The following is a 21,605-nucleotide window of genomic DNA, read 5'->3' as shown; positions in this document are numbered from 1 at the left end:
GTACTGGAAGTGCAGCATAGTGAGCTATTCATCAGCACAGGCTCCTATGGAACATTGGGAAGGGGGAATGTCTGCTCCTCTAGCTGACTTCAGCGAGGTCGAAGCAGCTTGGAAAAAACAAATAACTAATGTTCTATAAATAACATTTTCACTCCATGCCTCTTTACTAAATCTGCCTAAAAACACAAACTCAGAAACATCCCATAAATGCTAAATTGCGAATAGTTTTATGTTATTAGCATTAGATGTAGGATATGGTAGCCCTGCCTCCTGCTCAGGCATTAGCTTGACATTCCACACATAGCTTGGCATTATCGAACTGTCACAATTTACCCCGAGGTGAGAAATACTCTGGCCAGGAACGGCGAGGTAAAAAGGAATATAGCAGAAGCCGTCATTGCTGCAGCTCTTTGCCTTTTCCTCCAGCAGCCGCCTGATGATTCATTATTCATGGCTGTCTGTAGGTGTGGAGCCAGGACTCTTATTGCTGTTTAAATCAAATCTCAATATCCACAGCGCGAGATTCTGCTTCTACTATCTCGCTGCTAAACTTTGACCTGCGTCTTTCCAAACCTCCCCGTGTGTGTTTTCAGATTACGCCTGTTGTTTATTCAGTCAGATGAGACCAGCGGACCAGATGGCCGTTGGATTATCATGTCCTTCATATTCAAATAGACTCCCCTAAGTTCCCAATGGCCAAACCAGTTCAAGTGCTTCGCTAAGCTTCTGACAGCACACACGGCTGCACACCCACTGCAGCAAACTGTGACATTCTCACACATCTTCACTTGCAGAATTACAGGCTTGTCCACACCCAGATGACCACTTTTTGTTTTTTTTTGTTTTTCAGTTTTGCTTTGTTTTGTTGCGGACTGACTTGCAGGTCTTTGTCCGGGCCACAGAAACCGTACATGTCCTGCAGGCCCTTCCCATCTGCAGCCGGACCAGTTTGCGAGCAGCCCCAATAATGGGGCCTGTGTGTGACAAAGATGGATGAGAGCCCAGGGGAGCTCATAAAACCTGCAGCAGGGAGGGAGGGATGGAAGAAGGCAGAGACGGAGGGAGGGAGGAAAAAGAGAGCGAGTGGACAGCAGGCGCTCCGTCCTTTCTGAGGGGACTGTAGCAGACATTAGAGGACCCTGTGAGACGGGCTGACTGCTGTCCACTCCATCATCAGCACTAATACAGAGAACTACGTCTCACCTCTCCCATCCCACCAGCTGATTGTGCTTACGAAGAACCAAATTCACTGTCATTATTTCTAAAAAAAAAAAAAGTGACTGAATCATTCGTCTGTGAAGAAAGCAGCAGCATTTCAGCAGAGTTTAGCCCTTTCTGTGTAATTAAATGCTGCCTTCTGCTGGATTGTGGGTTTTAGAGCAGTAACAGTTTGAGCGAGCTCTAATCTATGGTTCTGCCTAAATCGGAGCCATCACACAGATTAATTCATTGGAGGGCCGGTAAGAAAGCTAAGATTAGAAGCAGGAAATCAGGACAATGTGTGACGACAGTAAAATCATTAGATCAACCTCAGTAAATGCTCGAGTGTCAGCTTAGATTGCAAATTATTTAAGACATCAAGAAAGGCGAGTGCAGAGCTGGTAAAATGTGTAAATATTAAAGGTAAAAATTCATTTTTCTGTTGCGCCTCCATTACTTTCTGTTTTCCAGCCTCAAACAAATCAACTTTCACGCACACATGGGAGGATTATAGATTTAAAACCTGTAGGCAGAGACATTATTATGCTAGAAAAGTTTTAATCCAGACTTGATTATTTTTGAAGCTACTTTCGTACCAGGATCACACTGAAAAAGCACTGAATATGTATATATAATCTTTTTGATTTAATATGGAACAGGTCTTTCCTATGTTGACTGATGGTCTCCTTTGGCTGTGAGGAGGCTGATAAGAACCTTCTGTCCGTGCATGTGAAACTTCCCACTCTTTGTGTGTGTTTTCTCGGCCCCAGGAGAGACAGATGTTCCTCTGCTGACCGCCTTACTGTCTGTGCAGCCTTTGTGGTGGACAACCATCCAGCAGACGTGCATGGATCGAACAATCCAGTTGGCCCTGAGACAAAGCCGAAGGGATCCCATTGTCAGGGGCCTGTCTAATTATGGAAATCTTATTAATCTATTCAGGAGCAGTTCACTGACAGCTTTTGTGTCAGGGTGGGATTTATTGAGGGACCTGTGTGAGCTGCATCCTATGGCAGGAGTACGAGATGAAGACAGCGGCATGGCTCTCTTCAGCAATTTTCACTTTTAGGAGGGAGGTTTTTTTTATAGTCTAAACATGCTCAGATCTGCTATCTATAAAGTCCCCTCATCCAGTGCTTATTGGAGAACACAACAGTAGTTTTTGTACCATAAAGTAGGCATTACTTCCAGCTCTGTTGTGGTTTCTCATAAAAATATTATAGGTTGGAGGTGAAAAGTTATCTTGGCATTAAGCCCTGAGACGGAGGGACCCAGCGGTGTTTTACTGCTCCCCAGAGGTTGCGTTCCCCTTCGTCCTTCCAGGCTCTTTTATTTTCCATGCCTCGAGGAACAAAACATACACGGATGCAACAAGCCTTCTGGGACTTTGTGCTATTAAAATGTGCAGATTGTGAAGGGGGCTGCTTGTAAACAGCAGCATTTTGGATCAATTCAATCAGGGTCTGTTCGGCGTTGAGCTACACCTCCGTCCACTGATAAACCTAACAACTCGACATCATACACCTCCGCAATGAGGCAGGAGTCAAACGCGTTAGAAAAACAAGATGCAATTTGAGGACAGGATGCAAAGCTGAATCTTTCCGTTTAAATCCAAGAAAAAGGGTCTATCTAAAAATTGAACATGGTAAAATGTTACAAAAATGTAAACAGATGATCAGTTTGAGTATTTTGGCAACATTTAGGAAATTCAGTTTGTACAAAAATCGCCCGTTCTCAGTAAAACCCAAGTATTGCTGCGACAAAAGCGAATAGAAAAATGACTGGCAACAAAACAAGCTGACTCACCTTCACTGTGCATCATCGGCACATGTGAACCTCACCAATTTTAGAACAATATGTTCTAGTATTTATTGTAAAGATAGTAAAAGTGATCACAGTTTTCTGAACAACAATCAGTCTGGGATATTTTTGATTATTAATACCAATTTAAGCCCATCCTGATTTAAAAGTATAATGTGAAGATGTTATACTTTTAAAATCAAGTCATAGTCGTGATTTTAATATTGTTTTAAAACTAAGTCAAAATGATTAGGTTGTAGACAATTTAAATGGCCTTTAGTATATTAGTTGTGATCAGCACAGGTAGGATTAGTAACTAATCATCAGTCTTTTTCCCTGGAGATTGTAGATCGTTATTTTTGCCTTTTCAAACAGTAGCTGACATGACCAAATCTAGCAAGTTTTATAACAAGGAGTCTGAAAACTGAAAAGGATAAAACAGATACTTCAATGTAATATGTTCACTTGAACGTCTTGCTTTCTCTCCCTGTCTCACAGCCTGAATGAACATTGGACATATCAGGATATGTGCTTCCTCTAGCTTTAGGTCTTAAAACTTCACTGATAAAGAAAATGGCTAACTTTGAGCTTTCTTACTCACCTCCTACGCCTTAAAGTGAGTAAAGTGAGTATTAGTTTGAAAAAAAAAGTATGTTTTTAATTTACATTTTAGTTTATTTAAGTATTTATACACCTCTAAATGTTCAACGGAAAAATATTTGCTGCAATTGTCAGTGGTAACTTGATTTATCTTTTGCGGTGGGCTTTGAAATTGGAAAGCATGATTACCATCGCCCTAACCTTTGGCTCCTTCCACAGATCAGTTTAAATGGGGACTCTGACTTAGCCACTTCAAAATGTCATTATTACTTGATGTTTAGAGATAGCTACTGGTAAAAATAAAAGATCACTTTCTACCTAAATTTGCCAGCGAAATTAATAACTTTGGGCTTAGCTGTGAAAATTGTTGGCTGTCCATCCTTCATCCAAAGAGCATCTGTGAAATCAAGTTGGGAATAACAGACTTAAGGAGACGTAAAACAATAAAGAAATGTTATTTATCTAAAACCTGAAACTGCTTTTATGTTATCAGCTTGCATAAAACTAATCAATTAGCAACTGGAACAAAATCAAGTGTAATGTGCACAAAAAAGTCAGGCAAACAATTTTTCAAAACTTTGTAAAAACCTCTGCCATCACAAGTTTAGCGTGCTCATAAAAAGCATCCGAGAATCCATTATTTATGTTTCATATCTTGATTTGTCATTAGAAGGCCCCTGAGTCCTTTGTTTTCAAGTTCACGGTGATTTATGATACTAATATCAAACAGGACATTCTTTCTGGGCAGTATGCAGTGACATACTGCCAGCCAGTCGTAAAAGCACCAACCTGAGAGGCCAACTGCATTTTACAACATGGCTGGAGGAGACGGTACAAAATTGTCTTAAGGTGGTCTTCCACTATGGTATGAAATAAACTTTTTCATCTGCATTATTACAAAACAGCTGCGGTAAAATATTCAATTATATTACAGTTTTATATTAATATAAATCAGTGTCAAATACCGTATTTTGCGGACTATAAGCCACTAGTTTTTTCCCACGCTTTGGGCCATGCGGATTATAGCCCGATGCGGTTTTTCTGTGGATTTTTCTTCAACCACCAGGGGGCTCTTCAGCAGGAAGTGAATCATTGGAAGTCAAAATTGGAAATAGAAGAAGAAAGTGCTAATTTTCAAGTTATAATACAATAGTAGTACAAGCACATGCTAGCAGCAGGCACAACGGAGAATTTTCTTCAAACTCATACCCCCTCATCATGGAAACCACACGAAGAAAAAGATTTTTAAGTTGAGGAGTATCGATCTGGCAGTACAGGAGGGAAATAGAGCCGCTGCACGTAAGCTCGGCGTGAATGAATCCATGGTTCGGCGTTGGAGACCTTAATAGCAGATTTATTAAGGACTCTGCCCTTTGCTGTGTCCTTGTGGAAAACCGAGAGCGGAGGAGATACCAGCGGCTTATAGCCCGGTTATAGTAAGGTGCGCTCTATAGTATGAAAATATGGTATGCTAAATTATTTTAATCAAAAGGTACTGAAATATTGTGTGAGGTGCTGCTAAATATCTGCAAAAAGAAGTGCAAGGTGAGTTCTTGAGGCCATTTTTAAGTGACATCAAGACAGGTACATATCACTCAGAAATAAATGAGTGAGGAAAATTATAATAAATTTAAGCACTAATCACAGGCCTACTATCACTCAAAAGAAAGCACAATCCCACACTCTCGCTCTGCCTCAGTCTGGATCTCTTTCAATGGCCTAAAAAGATGCAATAACAGAGATCTGGTGTGGAGTTTTCACACCTGCTGCCCCGAGTTTAAACATGGATCATAAGTCCCATCCCAGGAGGAAAAAAACAACTCTCTCTCCTGCAATGGCTTTGAGGGGCGTCCTCTGTGTGTCTCTTCTCCTTCCTATCTCTGTACTTGAGATCTTTGTTTCGTGTCTCACGATGACAGTTGGAGTTAGTCTATTTTATGCTTCGACCTCCGCTGGGAATGTTCCAGGCCAGCTGTCAGAAGAGTTTTGTCAATGTGGAGATCATACCACTTAATAGAGGAAGAACAAAACATGAGAAAGTGCTTAGAAAATAAACTGCGAGATTAAAATACTCTTTACTGTTATAAATTTAACAATTATTTTTGCTATTTGTTATTTTACGAGTGGAAAATAACAAATAGCAATTGTCACCACAGCTTGTTTTTCTCTGAACTGGACGAACAAGAAGGGCGGCCAAACTACTTGGTGGCATTTGTTAACAATTGATTCATTGACAAACGTGTTTGGAATTGCTAACGATGATGCAGCGGGAAGGCTGGGTCTCATCTGAGAGCGTGCTCATTTTAACAGCACTTTTCTCAGCACTCTCCAAAAGTAGAAAGCCTCAGGAATAATTGCTGGATGCGTCACTTCATGCTCGTAATTTTAGAAACAACTCCCCCCATCCCCCGAGCCTGCTAGCGCACATCCACAAATGGCAGAAGCCGAGTCCAGCCCACCCACCCCCTATCCCCTGTTCTCTTCAAGAGCAAAAAAACACAGGGTCCCTATTTTCTGTGGCTTCAGGCTGGCTTTAGGTCATTGTGTCCACCAATATATCAAAGAACAGCTGTCCTTAAGGCTCAGTGATGACCAATCGCCCCTTCCATCTGTCTAACCCAACCAATCTCCCACTCTCCAGCTCCATCATTTCCATTCAATCTTCCTCGCCTTTCTCTTTACTCCCTTTTCTAACTAAATCACCTGGACTCTCTCTCTGCATCCAGCTTTTACTTTGTGCATGGACAAATTAAGCAAGTCTCAATACATTCGATACACATGCTGCCCTGGCAAAGTTTTGATCCTCCACACTACAAACATCTAACAGCATTAAAGTATTTTCTCAAGTGCATTAATTTACTAATTAGCCGTGTTTGTGTGGAAAAACGTGTCACACTGTCGAGCCCTGAATTTCTGCTGCCTCAGGAATCCAGTGAAGTGCAGCCATCCAAGTGAGCCTCAACCTCCTTGCTTCTTAATTGGACCATTAATGGGAGCGGAGGTCTTCTTAATGAGCTGATAAACCCCTTGAGAAATAAAGCACCGGGCCCGTGGACTCACAGGAGCCCGGGTCCCTAAAAACATCCACCCCCCTGCAATACATGCACAAAACAACATGCACACACACACACACACACACACACTGGAAGCTAATTAGAGCCAATTCACACCCACACTAATGATCCTTGCTCTTATTCACACACAGTTTAGCGGGCTGTGTGTTTACTCAAAGACCTCACAGGGCCCTCCACGGCAACACTCATACCACTCTGCCTACAATGGGGAAAGATGCCGTTGTGGTCCTCCGGCCAATGTCTGCGGGGCCATGGGATGAGATCAACTGCTCTAAAACTTAGAGTAAAACATAAAAACAGAGCCAGAAAGGGAGAGGGAGAGGGAGAGAGAGAGAGAGAGAGAGAGAGAGAAGACAGGGGGTCACTCAGAGGAGAGCAGTAAAATCTGCCAGACTGGACTCTTGTGTGTAGTCATTCTCTGTGCATGTGTGCTGCTTTAAAAGAGAAGGTATCCCTCCACCAGCGGGGGCCCCCAGCAACAAGAGTTAGGGCACTCCTGGGTTGGCGGCCTGGGACTGATTTAAGAGTGTGTTTGAAGTGCAGATTACAGATTTTTGCACCAAATCCCTCCAGGAGTATCCATGGCCCCTGGAATCTCTCTCAGGTTTCGTCTCAGGTCCGGCGATAGCGGTTTCACCCAGCTTGAGGTATTCTGGACCGGCCACAGACGAGGACCAACAGCATGTTGTGTATACAAGCTGTTGCCATGTCATGTAACCAGGGGTGCATCTATTCTCTATGCGCAGAAACAGAAAAGCCAACTACGGGAGTGAGAAGTAGCAAAAGGAAGCCGGACATTCCCATAAAGTGGCATTCCAACATGGAGGTGAGAGTCTTCGCATGCTCTGCACACATGCAAAATCTCTCTCAATTATGACTCCACTTTTTAACTGAGAGCTGCAGTGTCACCAGCAAGCACATGGGTGAGCTTGTGTGTCACCGGTCTGAGAGTAAACAGTGTGACTACCTCACACTGCTGTGCGTAACCATACGAAGCTCCTTTCTGCAAACACACACTAGCGGGCTGTTCTTAAATGACCTCGACAACAGAGCTATGCTGTACATGGGAACCTACCAAGCCGTCGAACAGAGAAAACCACTGCGGCCAGTCGTAAAATGAGCCCCCCACCCCACAAAGGTTCAGAAGATCCCTATTAACCAGCAGAGAGACGTTTGAAAGCAGACCAACTTTTCCGCCATCCGTCTGTGACATTCTTAGCGCTACCGTCTCCAGGAGAACTCAACTTAGTATAAGGTGTGTCACTGGTTAAGTTCAAATAAGTTGGTGTTGCAATCTAAATGGAGCCCTCAGTGTGATCCAAACATGTCAACCTAATTACACGTATTTGTGTGAACATACTTTTGGACATCTTGCTTTCTTATTCAGAGTAAAAGATCTACTATGTAGATATGGCACCTATCAAAAGGATGAAATTTGCAAAAAGCAATAGACAAGCTACTGTTGCTCTATTTCCAATTTTGCATGTATGTAAAGTGCACTGAAAAACTTGGTCTGGAGGTCTTCAAGTGATAAACTGAAGCATAATTAACCATGAGGAACCAGGACATTATTTCGGTTATGTTTATTTTACATTGCCCAAAAATATTCAGTTACTGGAGAAGAATCACTTAGCGAAGTAAATTAGAATTATATTATCCTGCTTTTTTTACTTAGTCAGATATTTATTATATTGCCACTAAACAAAAAAATTGTAGGCAAAACACAAAAATTAGTTTTTGCTTTGAGGACAGAAACAAAAAGTGATTTCACATAAACAATCCTTTTAGGAGATTTTTTCCAAAAGTCAAAGACGAAGCTGTAATTCCAGGGCCTTTTTCATGCTGCTTCCACTTCACATCTCTTGCACAGCCAAAACTCACAAATAGTTTCATTGTGCAATAACAGAATGGATTTAATGATGACCAAGTTCTATAACAATATTAATAACCACCACACATTTCATCACAATAACGATTAAAGACAATCTTTATCCATACAAATGTTCTGCAAATCCCCCCCAAGTGGTCAGATCATTTTTAACTGAATTAATCAGAAAGTAGGTCATGCTGTCAGTTTCACGTTCAGCTTCAAGGTGAGTGATCACATGTGCATAGCACAGTGAGATCAGATAATGTTTCTATTGGGTCATTGCTACAATATCAGAGTCAGAGTTGGATTCATTTTGAAGCAGTGGTGGACATGATGCTGATGTGGTCAAATTTTTCCAACATGGATAAAAAGTACTTGTCAGCCTGGCTTAACCGGTGATCAAGTTGTGTATGATTCAGTGTTAAATGCATAGTGAGGTGATGCTGGAGTATTATGGCATCCTTCCTAAGCCATTAAAGGGGAAGACATTGAAGTTTAGACATGTAACGATAAAGCTTTTCCTGGTCAGTGTCAGTCAGTGTCACACTTTTATTTTCTTTGAGGTCTTTGAGGTGGGAGTTCTTGTCTTTTACTCGCTTTATGAACATAAAAAAGATCAGCATGTTAAGTATTTGATCTGCTGAACATCTGAGTCATATCAACATGTCAAGTACATGTGGTGCATCTCTAATAACAGAAAACATCAAACATCAGATTATGTTTCAGTCAAGCATTTCTAACTCGAAACAGCCACACATCTGCCTACGCTGCCTTTGCGACGCGTTTTTACATGCCGGTGCACAAACAGAAGTTTCTGTCATCAATTATAAAGTAATACTTTTTAAATTAACTATTCTGTTTGATTCTCCCTCCTTTCTTGTAACTGTCATGCCAATAATGGTCCATTGAGGCGAGTTAAAGAGCTGGGAAAAAGAGGCTCTTGAGGACGAGGCCACAGAGGCTGGCCCCTGCTGGCCACCAAACAATGCTGTTTTGGAGAGCCCAAGCACTGGACTCCTAAGAGGCCCGGTGTGAGGGTGCCCACAGGGGAGCAATGGCACTGGACATGTCAGTTATTAGGTCAGCACTGTGGGAAGAAAAATGAGAAGCTGGAGGAAGTGTGTGCTGTGGTAAGTCCTGCATTGGTGTATCGGTAAAATTACACTTGCCTAGCTAAGGGGTTTGTGCAGCTTAACCCGTCATCCCTCCATCCTTCCTCTGTTCCTCTTCTGTGCCACAGCTGTTTTCTACCGGCTGCTGATGAAACATTCAGTGCTCAAGGTTTAGCGTTTCCACTCTGCGTATTAAAGAAAAGTCCAGTCTCTGCGCTGAGCCCGACTTTTAGCCACCGGTGCATCTCTCGTTCTGTTTGCACATGTCCACTCCCACTTATTTTTTTCTGTGAGAGCTCATTGATTCAGGCAAAGTCCAACTAAGTCAAGCCTCTGTGGTGTGTAGTTTAGAGAGGAGGGGGGGGAAAAAACAAGAGAGTGTCCTACTCACTATAAGGGACAATAGGACTCAGCATTCTGTGGAGCTGGTCTCAGTAAGGAGGAATGCTGTTTCATGAATGCCAGCTAAGGTTAGCGCAGGTCCGGCTGGGGTCCATCACTGGCATGAGCGCTCACTGACAACAGAACAACCCTGAGAAAAACACAGAAAAATAGAAAATAGAAATAGATGAGGCTGCTGGAAGCCGCTGTGAAAAGCTTTGACAAATGTTAACCAACACTTTCAGATGAGTCCGAACACGCCGAAGCAGAGGACGATAGAGTTACGGACCAACCTGAGAGCCGTATCGGTGTAACAGAACCAGAATTCACACTCTGTCTCACTCACACACTCAGTCAGCCAAATTCAGACACACAAGGGCATTCATTACAGGCAGGCATTAAGCTGATTGTGGAGCTGTGTTCAGCCTCCAAAGAGGGTTTTCTAAATCTGCCTTACAAAAAGACTCATGCATACCATTGCTCCACGCGCTGGGGTAATAAAGACTGCATTCTTGAGACAGCAAATACTTCTGAAGGTTCATAAGCCAAATGTAGTCAAAAGATCTCTCCTATCACATTTCACGTAACAACCAATCTGGTAAATAAAAGATCCTCAATTAATTTTGTTGACAGGGTGGAATTATACATTTTAAAAATGGGAAACAAATTTTACTCTAATTGACTTAAAGAGGCAAGTCAGCATATACTGTACGAAATATTCATTTTGGTTTTGATCATTTCAGTATACATATATGATAAGGCAGATTAATCTTTCAGTGTTTATTGCTTCTTTCTTCTATAAACTACAAGAGCTTTGGGAATGCTTGCTTAATTATTCATGCACAGCAAAAAGATGCATTTATCACATCAAAAATTAAAGGAACAGACAAAAATATTTAACTTCTACAGAAAATTGTATGAATTTTCTCACTATTTATTCCCTAAATTCAAAGAACTTTATCAGGCCACAATAATTCACAGTAAACTAACATTGTTGTCATGGATGCAGAGACACCCAGCTTACAGCAACAAGAAAGACATTTATTTACATTCCTTCGTTCACATGAAGACGATATTACGCAATGACCCCCTCGATTCGACTCTGGACGCCAACAGGCTTCACTCCAGCAACAACCCCCCCCACACACACACACACACTTTAAACTGACAGCCAACTTTTACCACTCGCAGCCCAGAATAACAATCCGCGCCGCAGCAGCAAACCACAGCTTCCACTTCAAACAAACAGAACCTCTTTGCAGGAAAGAGATTTTGTTCACAGGGGGGGAAGAAACGTCTAATGGTCAGTGGCCAAAGAGAGGAGAGAGCTGCTTCAAAAGAGCTCGATTCCAGGCAAACAGCAGGGAGAGCAGCTGGCCGTGACAGCAGATCGACACAGAGATGCAGAGAAGACAAGCGGCCTTACCTATTCATGCCTGCATGTCCTCCATCAGATCTGAGAGCACTAGGATAATCCCTGGAGCTGACCGGACTCGTGTGTGCACTGCTATGCTTTTTTTCCACATATGGGACACAACTCTGCTCTTTCCCTCCCTCCCTGCCTCTCTCTCCCACTCTCTCTCTGCTTCTCTCTCTGGCCAGTGACAACAGAGGTAGCACTTAGCTCCCATCCCCCATGGATCTCCCATCCCCCTCCCCTCCTTCTCTCTCTTTATGCTAAAAGTATTTAAGTAGGAAGAGGGAGAGAGAATGAGGCGAGGGCGTGGACTGACCAATCATTCTCAGAAGCAGAGAGAGAGGCCACTCGTACATCGAAGCTTTGGCTCACCGGACACTGTCCGAGTTTTAGGGGTTTGGTCTGGCGCGAAGGATTGCACTGAAATATAAACAGTGGAAAGATCTTGGGGAAACTTTGACTTCTTCTCTGGCTGACTGAAACTGTTTATCAAGTTGCTTAACAAAGTTTGAAAGTAATTACCCTGCTAAACAAATTACCCCCCAAAAATGTCACATCACCAGTTGGTTAATGTTGTTAGTCAGCCCAGCTTTGTTAAAGATAAGTTGAAAAATTCCACACGTCTTTAGGTAACACAATAAGAGATGACAAACTAGAAAATGTGGTTTAGCAAGAAGTAGATAAATGGAATTTGGAGATTAACTTCTGCTTGACAGGCCGGTCATGTACTTTGGTGTAGAAAGACGCAAGTACAAGGGGGAGGATGGCAGGAAAAGCAAATTTACAAATAGGAAAGAACATGAAGGAGGAAACATCATGGAGCAAAACTGGTCAAGAATTGGTAAAACAGAAAGTCTAAATACTTGGAGAAAGATGATTAAAGAGTGGAAAGAGGGTAAATCGCATGAAAAACCAAAGAATCAGGTAAAACTATGACTAAAACCATTTCACAAGGAAATAATTGCACAAGAGCAAATGGGTAGAAATAAAACAGTGACTGCAATTTAAAAACAGAACATCAAAACTCGACAACTCATGACACATCCAGAATAAATGACCTTAACTTATAAAGTTGTCATCCTTTGTTTAAAAACAAATCTTGGGACATTTCAGTAACGTTAACCTGCTAGTTTGATGACAAACTAGGATCGTTTAGTAGAAGTTATGTGAATTAAATATACACCAATGTTCCAGAAAGAAAAAAAATGTGCTGCAGAGTCAGACAACTTCCCTTGTTTGGCAATCATCCACTCAAATTGGATAGATTTTTTACTGATCCTCAACTGCAGACTTGCAACTCCCTCCATTTTTAATCAATAAAAGTATGCACTTTCATGCAGTATTTTCAAGAATAGAAGAATTGCATGTTTTCTCTTAGCGAAATTTAACAGTAAATTTCAGGAGTTACAAATCTCTTCACCCGCATGTACAGGTAGACAGAAGTCACAAATATTTGCCCCGGACAAAGATCTGTGGAGTGAAACCTGTCTGACAGTTTGTTTTGCACCTGTCTCTCTGTGTGTGCACATTTTTAGCCTCGACTTTCAAAGTCCACTTCAGTTGGGCCTCACAAGCCAAAGCACACAAATGCAACTTTGAGGAGAGAAACAGTAGCTGATAGTGATCAGCGCAGCTCTCAGACAGCTATATTCACTTGATGGCATACTAAACAAATGAAAAGACAAATGAAAGATGAGTACAATCAAACTTTGACCCCTCGTTCTCCATACATTTGCAGCAGACTTTCCAAATGATGTTTCTCCAGTAATGATTGAAAGCAAAACATCTTGCCATTATTTATTATCCAAAGGAATAAATCATGACCATTTACAGCGAAACATAGCAAGGTAGCTACCAGCATTTACACTCAGCCACCGATCAAAAAAGGCTAAAAAAAAAAAAAAAAAGTTGATTGTGGAGGGCATATTGTAGCACAATTCTGTTGAATGTTATAAAAAATATATTTAGTTTTGGTCAAACATTTTTGAAGAATCGCTGAATCTCCCGTGGTAGATTCAGCGTATTTCCACACAGCTCCTCCTTAGAGCTGCAGTCTGCAGCAAAGCTCCCTCATTACAGAGGCTGTGGCTTCCTCACTCAGCTCCTTCAGACTAGCGGCAGTTGAAATTAGCAAACACCTGATGGAGCTGCGAGTCTGCTGAGTTCATCATAAACACTACTTCTCAGTCCACTGCTCCTAAGATGGTTGTAAACAACATAATGAGACGCATTGTTCTGAAGGCGGAGCGTCAGAAAGAGGAGGAGCTTCTTAAAGAGACAGAGACCCTATTTCAAGGTGCTAAAATGTAAAGTCAAAGTTGTTTCAACTCAAGTTTGATATGCAGCATTTTTATAAAAACTGAAGGTAAGAGTTAATTGATTATGCTATGAAATGGCACTATGTGCCTGGAAAATACATAATATTACCTCTAACTATTATTTCTGGAATGTATTCAGAGAAAACTATCAATTCACCCCAAACTCCACCAAAAAATCAGATAATCAAATCTTCAGTCAAGCCCAGATTTAATCTGCAGGAATGTTTTCAGTGCAATTTGCCTGATAATGGAGCACATAATTATCAATACTGGTGAAAAGGTGACAAACTGGCAAAGGCGGAGCTGCTGAATTTCAACGCGCTTCCATATTTACCCTTCGAGGCAAATGGATTCTCCTAAATATTGTGTGAAAATGATGACAGTGAGGAAATCTTGCCGGGCTTAGATTCCAAGGATGAGTTGAGTCGGGATCAATCAAAGTCCTTTACTGGCAGCTACTGGTGAAGTTGTAAGCCGGACAACAGCTGTGTGGTAGCTTTTAAAGAGCTTATCATACATGCTGCTTAAGCCTCTGACCTAAGCATCCCTTCACTTTAAGTAGAGCAAAGTACGGCACTGATGTTTCTAGACTGGAAAGATGTTTTCATTCACAAGGATTCAACACCGTTGCAAAAACGTCAGCGCTGTTTTGATGAGACTTTGATGCATTCATTCATAAAGACTCTGCAGTGATCATGATGACTGGATAAGACAGATGTTTTATTCAGTCGTATGACAACATGTCCTTCCTGAAAAAGAAAAATGGTTCAGTATAGAAACAACCAATTCTGATTTAAGTTACGTTCTTTGAAACCTGATTCTTACATGGACTTAAATGGGTGTTGAAATAACCAAAAGAGAGATTTTTTTTCCCTTGCAACTAATTATTTTCATTCAAATCTTTTGTTCGTATCAATATGTGAGATGTTAATTTTAAACTGTAAATAAATAAATATAAAATAAAATGTGTGGCTGTTTTCTCATTACATTAAGTCCATGAAAATAACAAAAGATCAAGGTCAGAAATTATTTTCATTCAACAAATAAATTTATTTATGACACAAGTGCATTGTATTAAATTCATAAAAATGAGTAACATTTTGGAAAACATTGGACCTAGTCTAAAATTTTATCTATTCTTGATCGGTTCAGAGAAGGCGCCATGTTGGAGGTTTCTTATTTCCTTATTTCTGTCATGCAGAAATAAGGAAATAAGTATGAGGGACTGTTGCAAAGTCAACGAGACAATGGAAGCAACAGCCCACATGGGTTTTTTTATTTATTTATTTTTATACAGTTTGAATAATAAACTAAACCCGACAATGCTGATAAATTATTGAATTTGTACTGTATCTCAGATTTTTCAATCTCAAAATGCTACAATTATCTTCTGTGCTTTCTTAAAGCTCTCAGTAGAGAGTCATCAGGTGGTTTGGGGAGAGACGAGGCGCAGCAGAGCCCACGGTGTGAAGGTTTGTCTGTGGTGTATCGAGCCTGTAGGAATCTGCAGAGCGGAGAAACGGAGTTGATTTCTGGGCAATGAGATGTTCGTTGAGTTAGGATGGTCTATTTCCGTGAATTGATTAGCAAGTGAGTTCTCCTTGTTTGCTAACTGGGATCAATTGGAATGGATGTACTTGACTTGCAATCTGTCTGCATGACTGGATTGATTGGACTTTTTGTCCCTTTTTGTTAAGTGCCTTAAGATGACATGTGTATTGAATTGGCATTATTTAAATAATTGAACTTAATTAAACTGAACACAAAATACACGAAAAATGAAAACGCTGCGTTTTCTTTCCCCTTTGACGTGAAAGTCAGTTTTGTAATTATTTCCTAACAGATGGAGTTTGATGTCATTCTCCCATTATGTCAGGCGATTTACAGCAAAAGCTTCAGTAACAAACTACAAGTACTGATAAACATTATATTCTTCATTTCAATTTGTACTTCCAGACGTCCTGTTACTCGGGTTTTAAACATGCGTCTTTAACACAAATGATAGCAGTGAAAAAATATCACAAGATACAGTATGTTCTAACACTTTTTTTCAATTAGAGTCAAACACAGAAAATAAACAGTATAAGATGAAACTTTTTTTTTATGACTCACCGTTCTTACACCTGTAAATATTTTTAATGTCCCACCCAATGTTTTGATCAGGTGACATTTGAGTTTCATATTCTGGCTCTTAACTCCCAGCTGTCAGTCTGTTTTTAGCGCCACATTCAGGCTCATATAGCACAGTCGTCTCCTCCTGTTACATGGAGTCAGTTCTCCAGTCCAGTTTCTGTCCATTTGTGCTGCTGCTGCTGCACAAGGATAAATCTGACAAAAGCACAACCTGGCAGGAAATTAAACTAATCATACTTTTCTTATGCGCCTCTGATGTTTTTATGGGACGGGGTTACAGAACTATGAGAAAGTACTATTACTACTACTACTATCATTAGTTTTCATGAATTTAGTTGATTTTAATCCAGCACACTCACAGCCACCCTCCTGTCTTGCACTATTTTCTTTAGTCATTTGTTTGCCATATGAGTGACCACCCCAGGCTTTTGTTACTTCCATATTTTTAATTTATAAACCTCAAAGTGTTTATTTGTTTTAGCAGTTTCTTATTGTTATAGCAGACAGAAATAATACGGAACAAAATATAAGAATAAGATCTGAGATGTGAACTAAAATGCTTTACAAACGCTCTGCATCTGAAGTCTAATTTGTAACATGACGTGAGGCTGGAGCTAAATCAGGAGACACTCGAGTGGTCAGTGACACGACTCAAATCAGAATGTGGGGCAATAAACCAAAGAGGGAAACACCACAACTCATTAGTGTGGATACAAAACTTAACACACCCAGCGAGTCTCAGCTCACAACCACAATTAGACTCCTTGATGTTTTTCCTAATATGGGATCCTCAATAGGTTTGCTAATGGTGTCTCTGTGGGGGGTTAGGTGAGGGTACGGTTGAGTAGGGATGTTGAAAGCAGACAACTGGCGCTCTCTCTATCACTCTATTGCCTTATTAGTGCTGAGGCAGCAATGTGTGGACACTGGCAGCATGCTGAGCCCAGCACTACTGCAGCACAAAGGCTCTAGGGCCTCGGGACTAAAAGTGAGCCAAAAACGGAGAAAAACAAGACAGAAAGATAATTTCACTGAGACCAAATGGATACTGTCAGCACAGAGCTTTTCCCCCGCATTAAAGATTAGCAGACACTTCTGGCAAGTTTTAATCAACTCTTAAAGACCGTTGAAGAAATGTATCTACACACCAGTGACATTTCTGACCACACGACGATTGAAAAGAGATTTAGTGGAGTGAACACTTTGACACACAAAGTTTAGTGCTTGCATAACTGGTGAATAATTGTTAATAGAGAAATGTTAAAGACAAATGAGCCACAAGGCCAGAAAAAAACTTGACAAAAAGTTTGGTTTGAGATGCTAGGATTTGAAAGCACAGTCCTTGTAAAGTTTCCTCCAGAAACTTTACAAGAAGATCAGCAATTTTTCTTTAGTCAAAGTAGTAAATCAGGCTTTTATTTAATTTGGGTAAATTAAATGATGCAAACAGAGCATCATGGTGATAATCTATACAGGGGTATAATGTAAATGTCTTCATTATAAGTAAGCCGCTTACAGTGGCATTTCTGCAAAATGTGTCTACAGCGGACCTAAGAAGAAAAAAGTAGACACTACACTTAAATATCACAGTTTCACAATGTACAAAATCACATAATAAATGATTAATTTAATACTTTTCCCTCTGTGAGTTCTCCATATATTGTGCACAATATAAATTTAAAAATAAATTAATAAAAAGACGCAAAAATTTGAAACAAGACATACTGGAAGCAACTTTTAAATGTACACATTTATATGTCACTTTAAATGTGACATTTTTCCATTTCTGTCAGTCAGAAAAAGGTCACATTTAAATTTAAGAAAGATTTAAAACAAAAGTAGAGTCTGAGCCAAAGCCTTCAGTTGTCTGATAAAAATCTAAAAATGAAGAGGAGATTTATTATTTCAGCTTCACAGTGAGTTTAGACATATACTTTAATCAGTAAAACAATGACTGCACTGGAAGTAACTGGAAGGTCTTGGCAAGAGCAAACTGGACATGCACCAACAGACAAATGGAGGACATTTTCAATGTAGATTGGGCAAATATTGCCGAATTAGGATGTGGGATATTGATAAACTCCTACCCAAGAAGACTGAATGCTCAAATTGAATGAGCAGCGAGGTCATAGTAGCTTTTTCACTTCTTTACTTTCCACCCAAAACAGACTCTGTCTTTGCACAGTGTACATGTCTGATTAAAGAAAAAAACCAACATTTCATCTAGTGCTTTTAACATTACTAAACCCTATTATTTAACAGAGATACTTACACATATCTGAGATCCACCGTAACTACAAGTATGTATCTGACAACCAGTTGATGAAGAACCTCCTTCACTGGTTTACATGAACCATGAAACGCTCTACGACTGTGGGGTACAGTGATGTTGTAACTGTAGATCTCATGTAGAGTTGTTAAACGTAAAACATTTATCAGCTTATTTGAAGCGGCTTGTAAAATAGGAAGAGTGCAAATCATTTAACAGAGTATCAGCTACTAGATCTGGTATCAAAGCAATAAACAGCAACACCACCGTTTCTTGTGAGGAAAAAATAGTGCGCCACATTACAGCATACAGCATTTGATGACATGCAGAGACCAAAACATGTTCCACTTTGCTGCTGAGAACAGATGAAAAAAGTTTCTAGGAAACAGAAACAGTCGACTCCACAAACATAAATGAATGTTGCACATGTGGTTAGTGTGAGCTAGTGCTGATGAGTTCCAGGCTCTAAAGGCAGGAAAATATCATTTTATGAGTCCTTTGTGGCTATGGCATAGATTAAGATAGAAAGGGAAACTCTACCCACCACTAAGGAGGACTGGGTAAGCTGTGGAGGAAGGGACAAAGTGAGTATGTGTGTAAGAAAGCGTTAGATGGGGTAAGGGGGGTCAGAAGGATTATTAGTGGGAGGTTCAGCTGTTTATTATTCCAATTCTATCTCTAACAGCTGAAAATTGGAGAATTAGGCGGCAGCCCGGAGCAAACTGGGGATCAATGCAGGAGGGGTTAAACCCTGTGGCATGGCGGCTCGCACTGACGGCGCTCATAGATACTGACGCAGCACATGCACACCACAGAGGTCACTCCGAAAACTTAACAGACACATCAGATTTACCGCTCTGAAGTGATAAGACACTCAAAAGACCTCACATGTCGATGAATAACTTCACGCTGCAGAAGTGATTGTGCAGTTGTTAAAAAAGAAAATATACGAGCTTCAGATCTTCAAGCCTGAAGCAGAAAAAAGATGTTCTGCTGATAAGTTAATCAGAAGAATTTGTAGACAACTTTGCTTGCCTGGATTTTATTCAACAAACAATGACTTTGACTAGAGAGGAAACGGTAAACAACTAATCTGACTAATTCAGAACGTGAAGCAACAGGTAAAGAAGGAACTGTAGATTAGCCAGGACCATGTATGTCGTTAATATGTAGAGGGACATGCGACACTAAAGTGGGAAACCTGACCTTTAAACACCATGCAGGCATGCAGTCTGATGGTATGGAAAAAGAACTTTGGACATATGGAGGTCAGAAAGTTGAATTTAGATTGGCCTGGACTTCAGGCTGTTTCAGATTACAATCTGGGGCAGGTTGCACAGAAACTGTTTTTAGTCAGGTTACCAAAGAAACAAATCAGGATTTAATAAAAGGACCTTATTACATTAGCTCACATGTAAATGATAACCTTAACGTTAACTTGGAGTAAAATAAACTATAGTATTATATGGTGAAACCCATGTGTTTATTTGATAAATCTTTGTTGTACACACAGTAATACTTAAGTTTTGTAGGATATTCTGAAGATAGCTTTAGTGGCTGAGCTTTATGTGTGTTTTAAATCTGAGTGTAAACCATTTTCATCTTGAATCTGCAAAAAACATAAGCTAGACCATTAATAAATCATAAAGGGTCATGCTTTCTCTGTAGCCTACCAATGAGGCACAATTAATCAACAATTATAACAGATGCAAAATAGAGCCGTTCTCACTGATGTCACCTCACCTAATGCGTTAGGGCTACGACATTAATTTCCAAAAATGCTTGCTTAAAGGGAATTATTTCTTCAAATAATGGCAAGTGTTGTTTATTCAAAGTTGCTGCCATCAACTTTGAATGGCCTTAATGGACTCAGCATTTCAAATATCTTCACATGGATTGCATTGTTGTAAGACTTCAAAATACTAGAGCAGACTGAGCAACCTGGGCCAAGTTGAATGAAAACAACTTTCTGCAGCTGGTAGGTTCAGAATCGCAGGAATAATCCAAATTATAACAACACAGAAAGGAACTAAGCTGCATTTATAGAAAAAAAAACATTTCCACAGTTTGGTTCAGCTGGATGTAATGTGTTATAAGTTTTCTTAAGCAAAGCTCAGGATAATCAACCACTTGGTCTTATAAAATCAATCCAAACAGGCAGAATCCCTTTCAAACCTCATGATATTCATTGAATGCCATTCAGTCATTCTACACACACAATGCGTCACCTTTACATTATTGTTCCTCAGACAAATGCAAGCAGGACTGCAAACAATAAGACTCCATTTCTTATTGTCAGCATAAGAATTATGTTGCTTATTTTTACTCAATCTTAAGGAAAAAGTTGAAAAACATTACTTTTCTACTATTATGAAACCCTGGGAGAAAACCCATGTTGGAATAAAGTTTTAACACGACGTCTGTTACTCATATATTTTTCCTCATGGTCACTTCTTTATGTATAAAGATAAAAGTGGATACCACCTGTCCCTAGGATCCATGTTGGATTGGGAAAAGCAACAGCCGATGGCAGCAGAAAGGCGAAAGGCTGCTGAACCTCCCCGCACCCACACACACACAACTTTCCACGGGGGAGTAGCTGTCGTCTGGATTAAATGGTTCAAATCAGACGAAATGTAACTCTACATTTCTTTAAACTCTTGCCATTTCAGTTTTGTAATGAGTCTTTTCTGCTCAGAATCGGCTGACAGCAGCAGCCCTAAAGGAGCAGGAATTAGTTTCCCAGTGATGTGATTGTCACCGACTCCAATAGTTCTTGTTGGTCTATTGGTCCCTCTATTTTCTCCTCCATCAACAGTGGTTGGTAGGGAGCTAATGGCTATTCTCTCCTCCTTATTAAACCTTTTCTCCAGGGCCTCACTCGTGCCCAGTGTTCGAGGAAACGGGGGCAATGGAGCGGGGCACGGCACACCGGGGTGTCTTTTTCTGAACCGTCCAGCCTGTTGGAGAAGACCTGGATAAAGCAGGAGTCCCGTGAAAGCTGCCTGTTGTCCACCTAATCCAAGCTATGTCCCCGGCTCCATTGACAACACAAAACCTGAACAAAGGTCCCTTTCAAGGCTGGGTCTCTTCATAGACACTCTGAAGAAGACACTTGAGGAATGAAGAAATCGCTTCCACGATAAATGCTAAAGGGATAAAACTGCTCTTGTTGACTGATATCAATTCTCTCCTTAAATGAAACAGCTGTGAAAGAATAAAAATGAATTCCAACTCTGATGAAGGCAATAAAATGAAGTTCAGAATAGGAAGTTCTATAAGGCAAAAAATTTAAAATGGGCGTCAGTGTGCAGTCCATATAAAATGATTTTTCTTCCTCGAGTTCAGCTTTTCTCACCTTTTTCTCTTCCTCTGAACGTATTTGCTGACCGACAGAAAAGAAAGATGAATGCTTCCATTTCAGGTGCCAA

General features: G+C 40.5%; 1 protein-coding gene and 1 long non-coding RNA gene across 3 annotated transcripts in view; one reads left to right on the top strand and one right to left on the bottom strand.

Annotated features, from left to right (window-relative positions):
- Window positions 1-12,012, bottom strand: part of fignl2 (fidgetin like 2) — an 18,618-nt gene extending 6,606 nt beyond the window's left edge. Inside the window, exons 1-2 of one of the 2 annotated variants that reach the window (XM_008413569.3) lie at window positions 11,464-12,012; window positions 10,048-10,188 (exon numbers count right to left, since the gene is read on the bottom strand). In XM_008413569.3, coding sequence (XP_008411791.1) covers window positions 10,048-10,072 — 25 coding nt within the window. In that variant the 5' untranslated portion in view covers window positions 10,073-10,188; window positions 11,464-12,012. Of the gene's footprint in view, window positions 1-9,713; window positions 10,189-11,463 lie in introns of those variants that run through there. The other variant, XM_008413570.3, reaches the window with a different exon arrangement.
- Window positions 7,109-21,605, top strand: LOC145552237 (uncharacterized). The gene is made up of 3 exons (XR_014088207.1): window positions 7,109-7,321; window positions 7,421-7,500; window positions 21,048-21,605. It is a non-coding gene; the product is annotated as an uncharacterized LOC145552237 (long non-coding RNA).

Source organism: Poecilia reticulata, chromosome 7 (genome assembly GCF_904066995.2).
Source record: "Poecilia reticulata chromosome 7, P_reticulata-male-v2, whole genome shotgun sequence".
Taxonomy (NCBI): Eukaryota; Metazoa; Chordata; class Actinopteri; order Cyprinodontiformes; family Poeciliidae; genus Poecilia; species Poecilia reticulata.
Note: the sequence above shows the minus strand (reverse complement) of the source record. Positions and strands in the feature narration are given on the sequence as shown.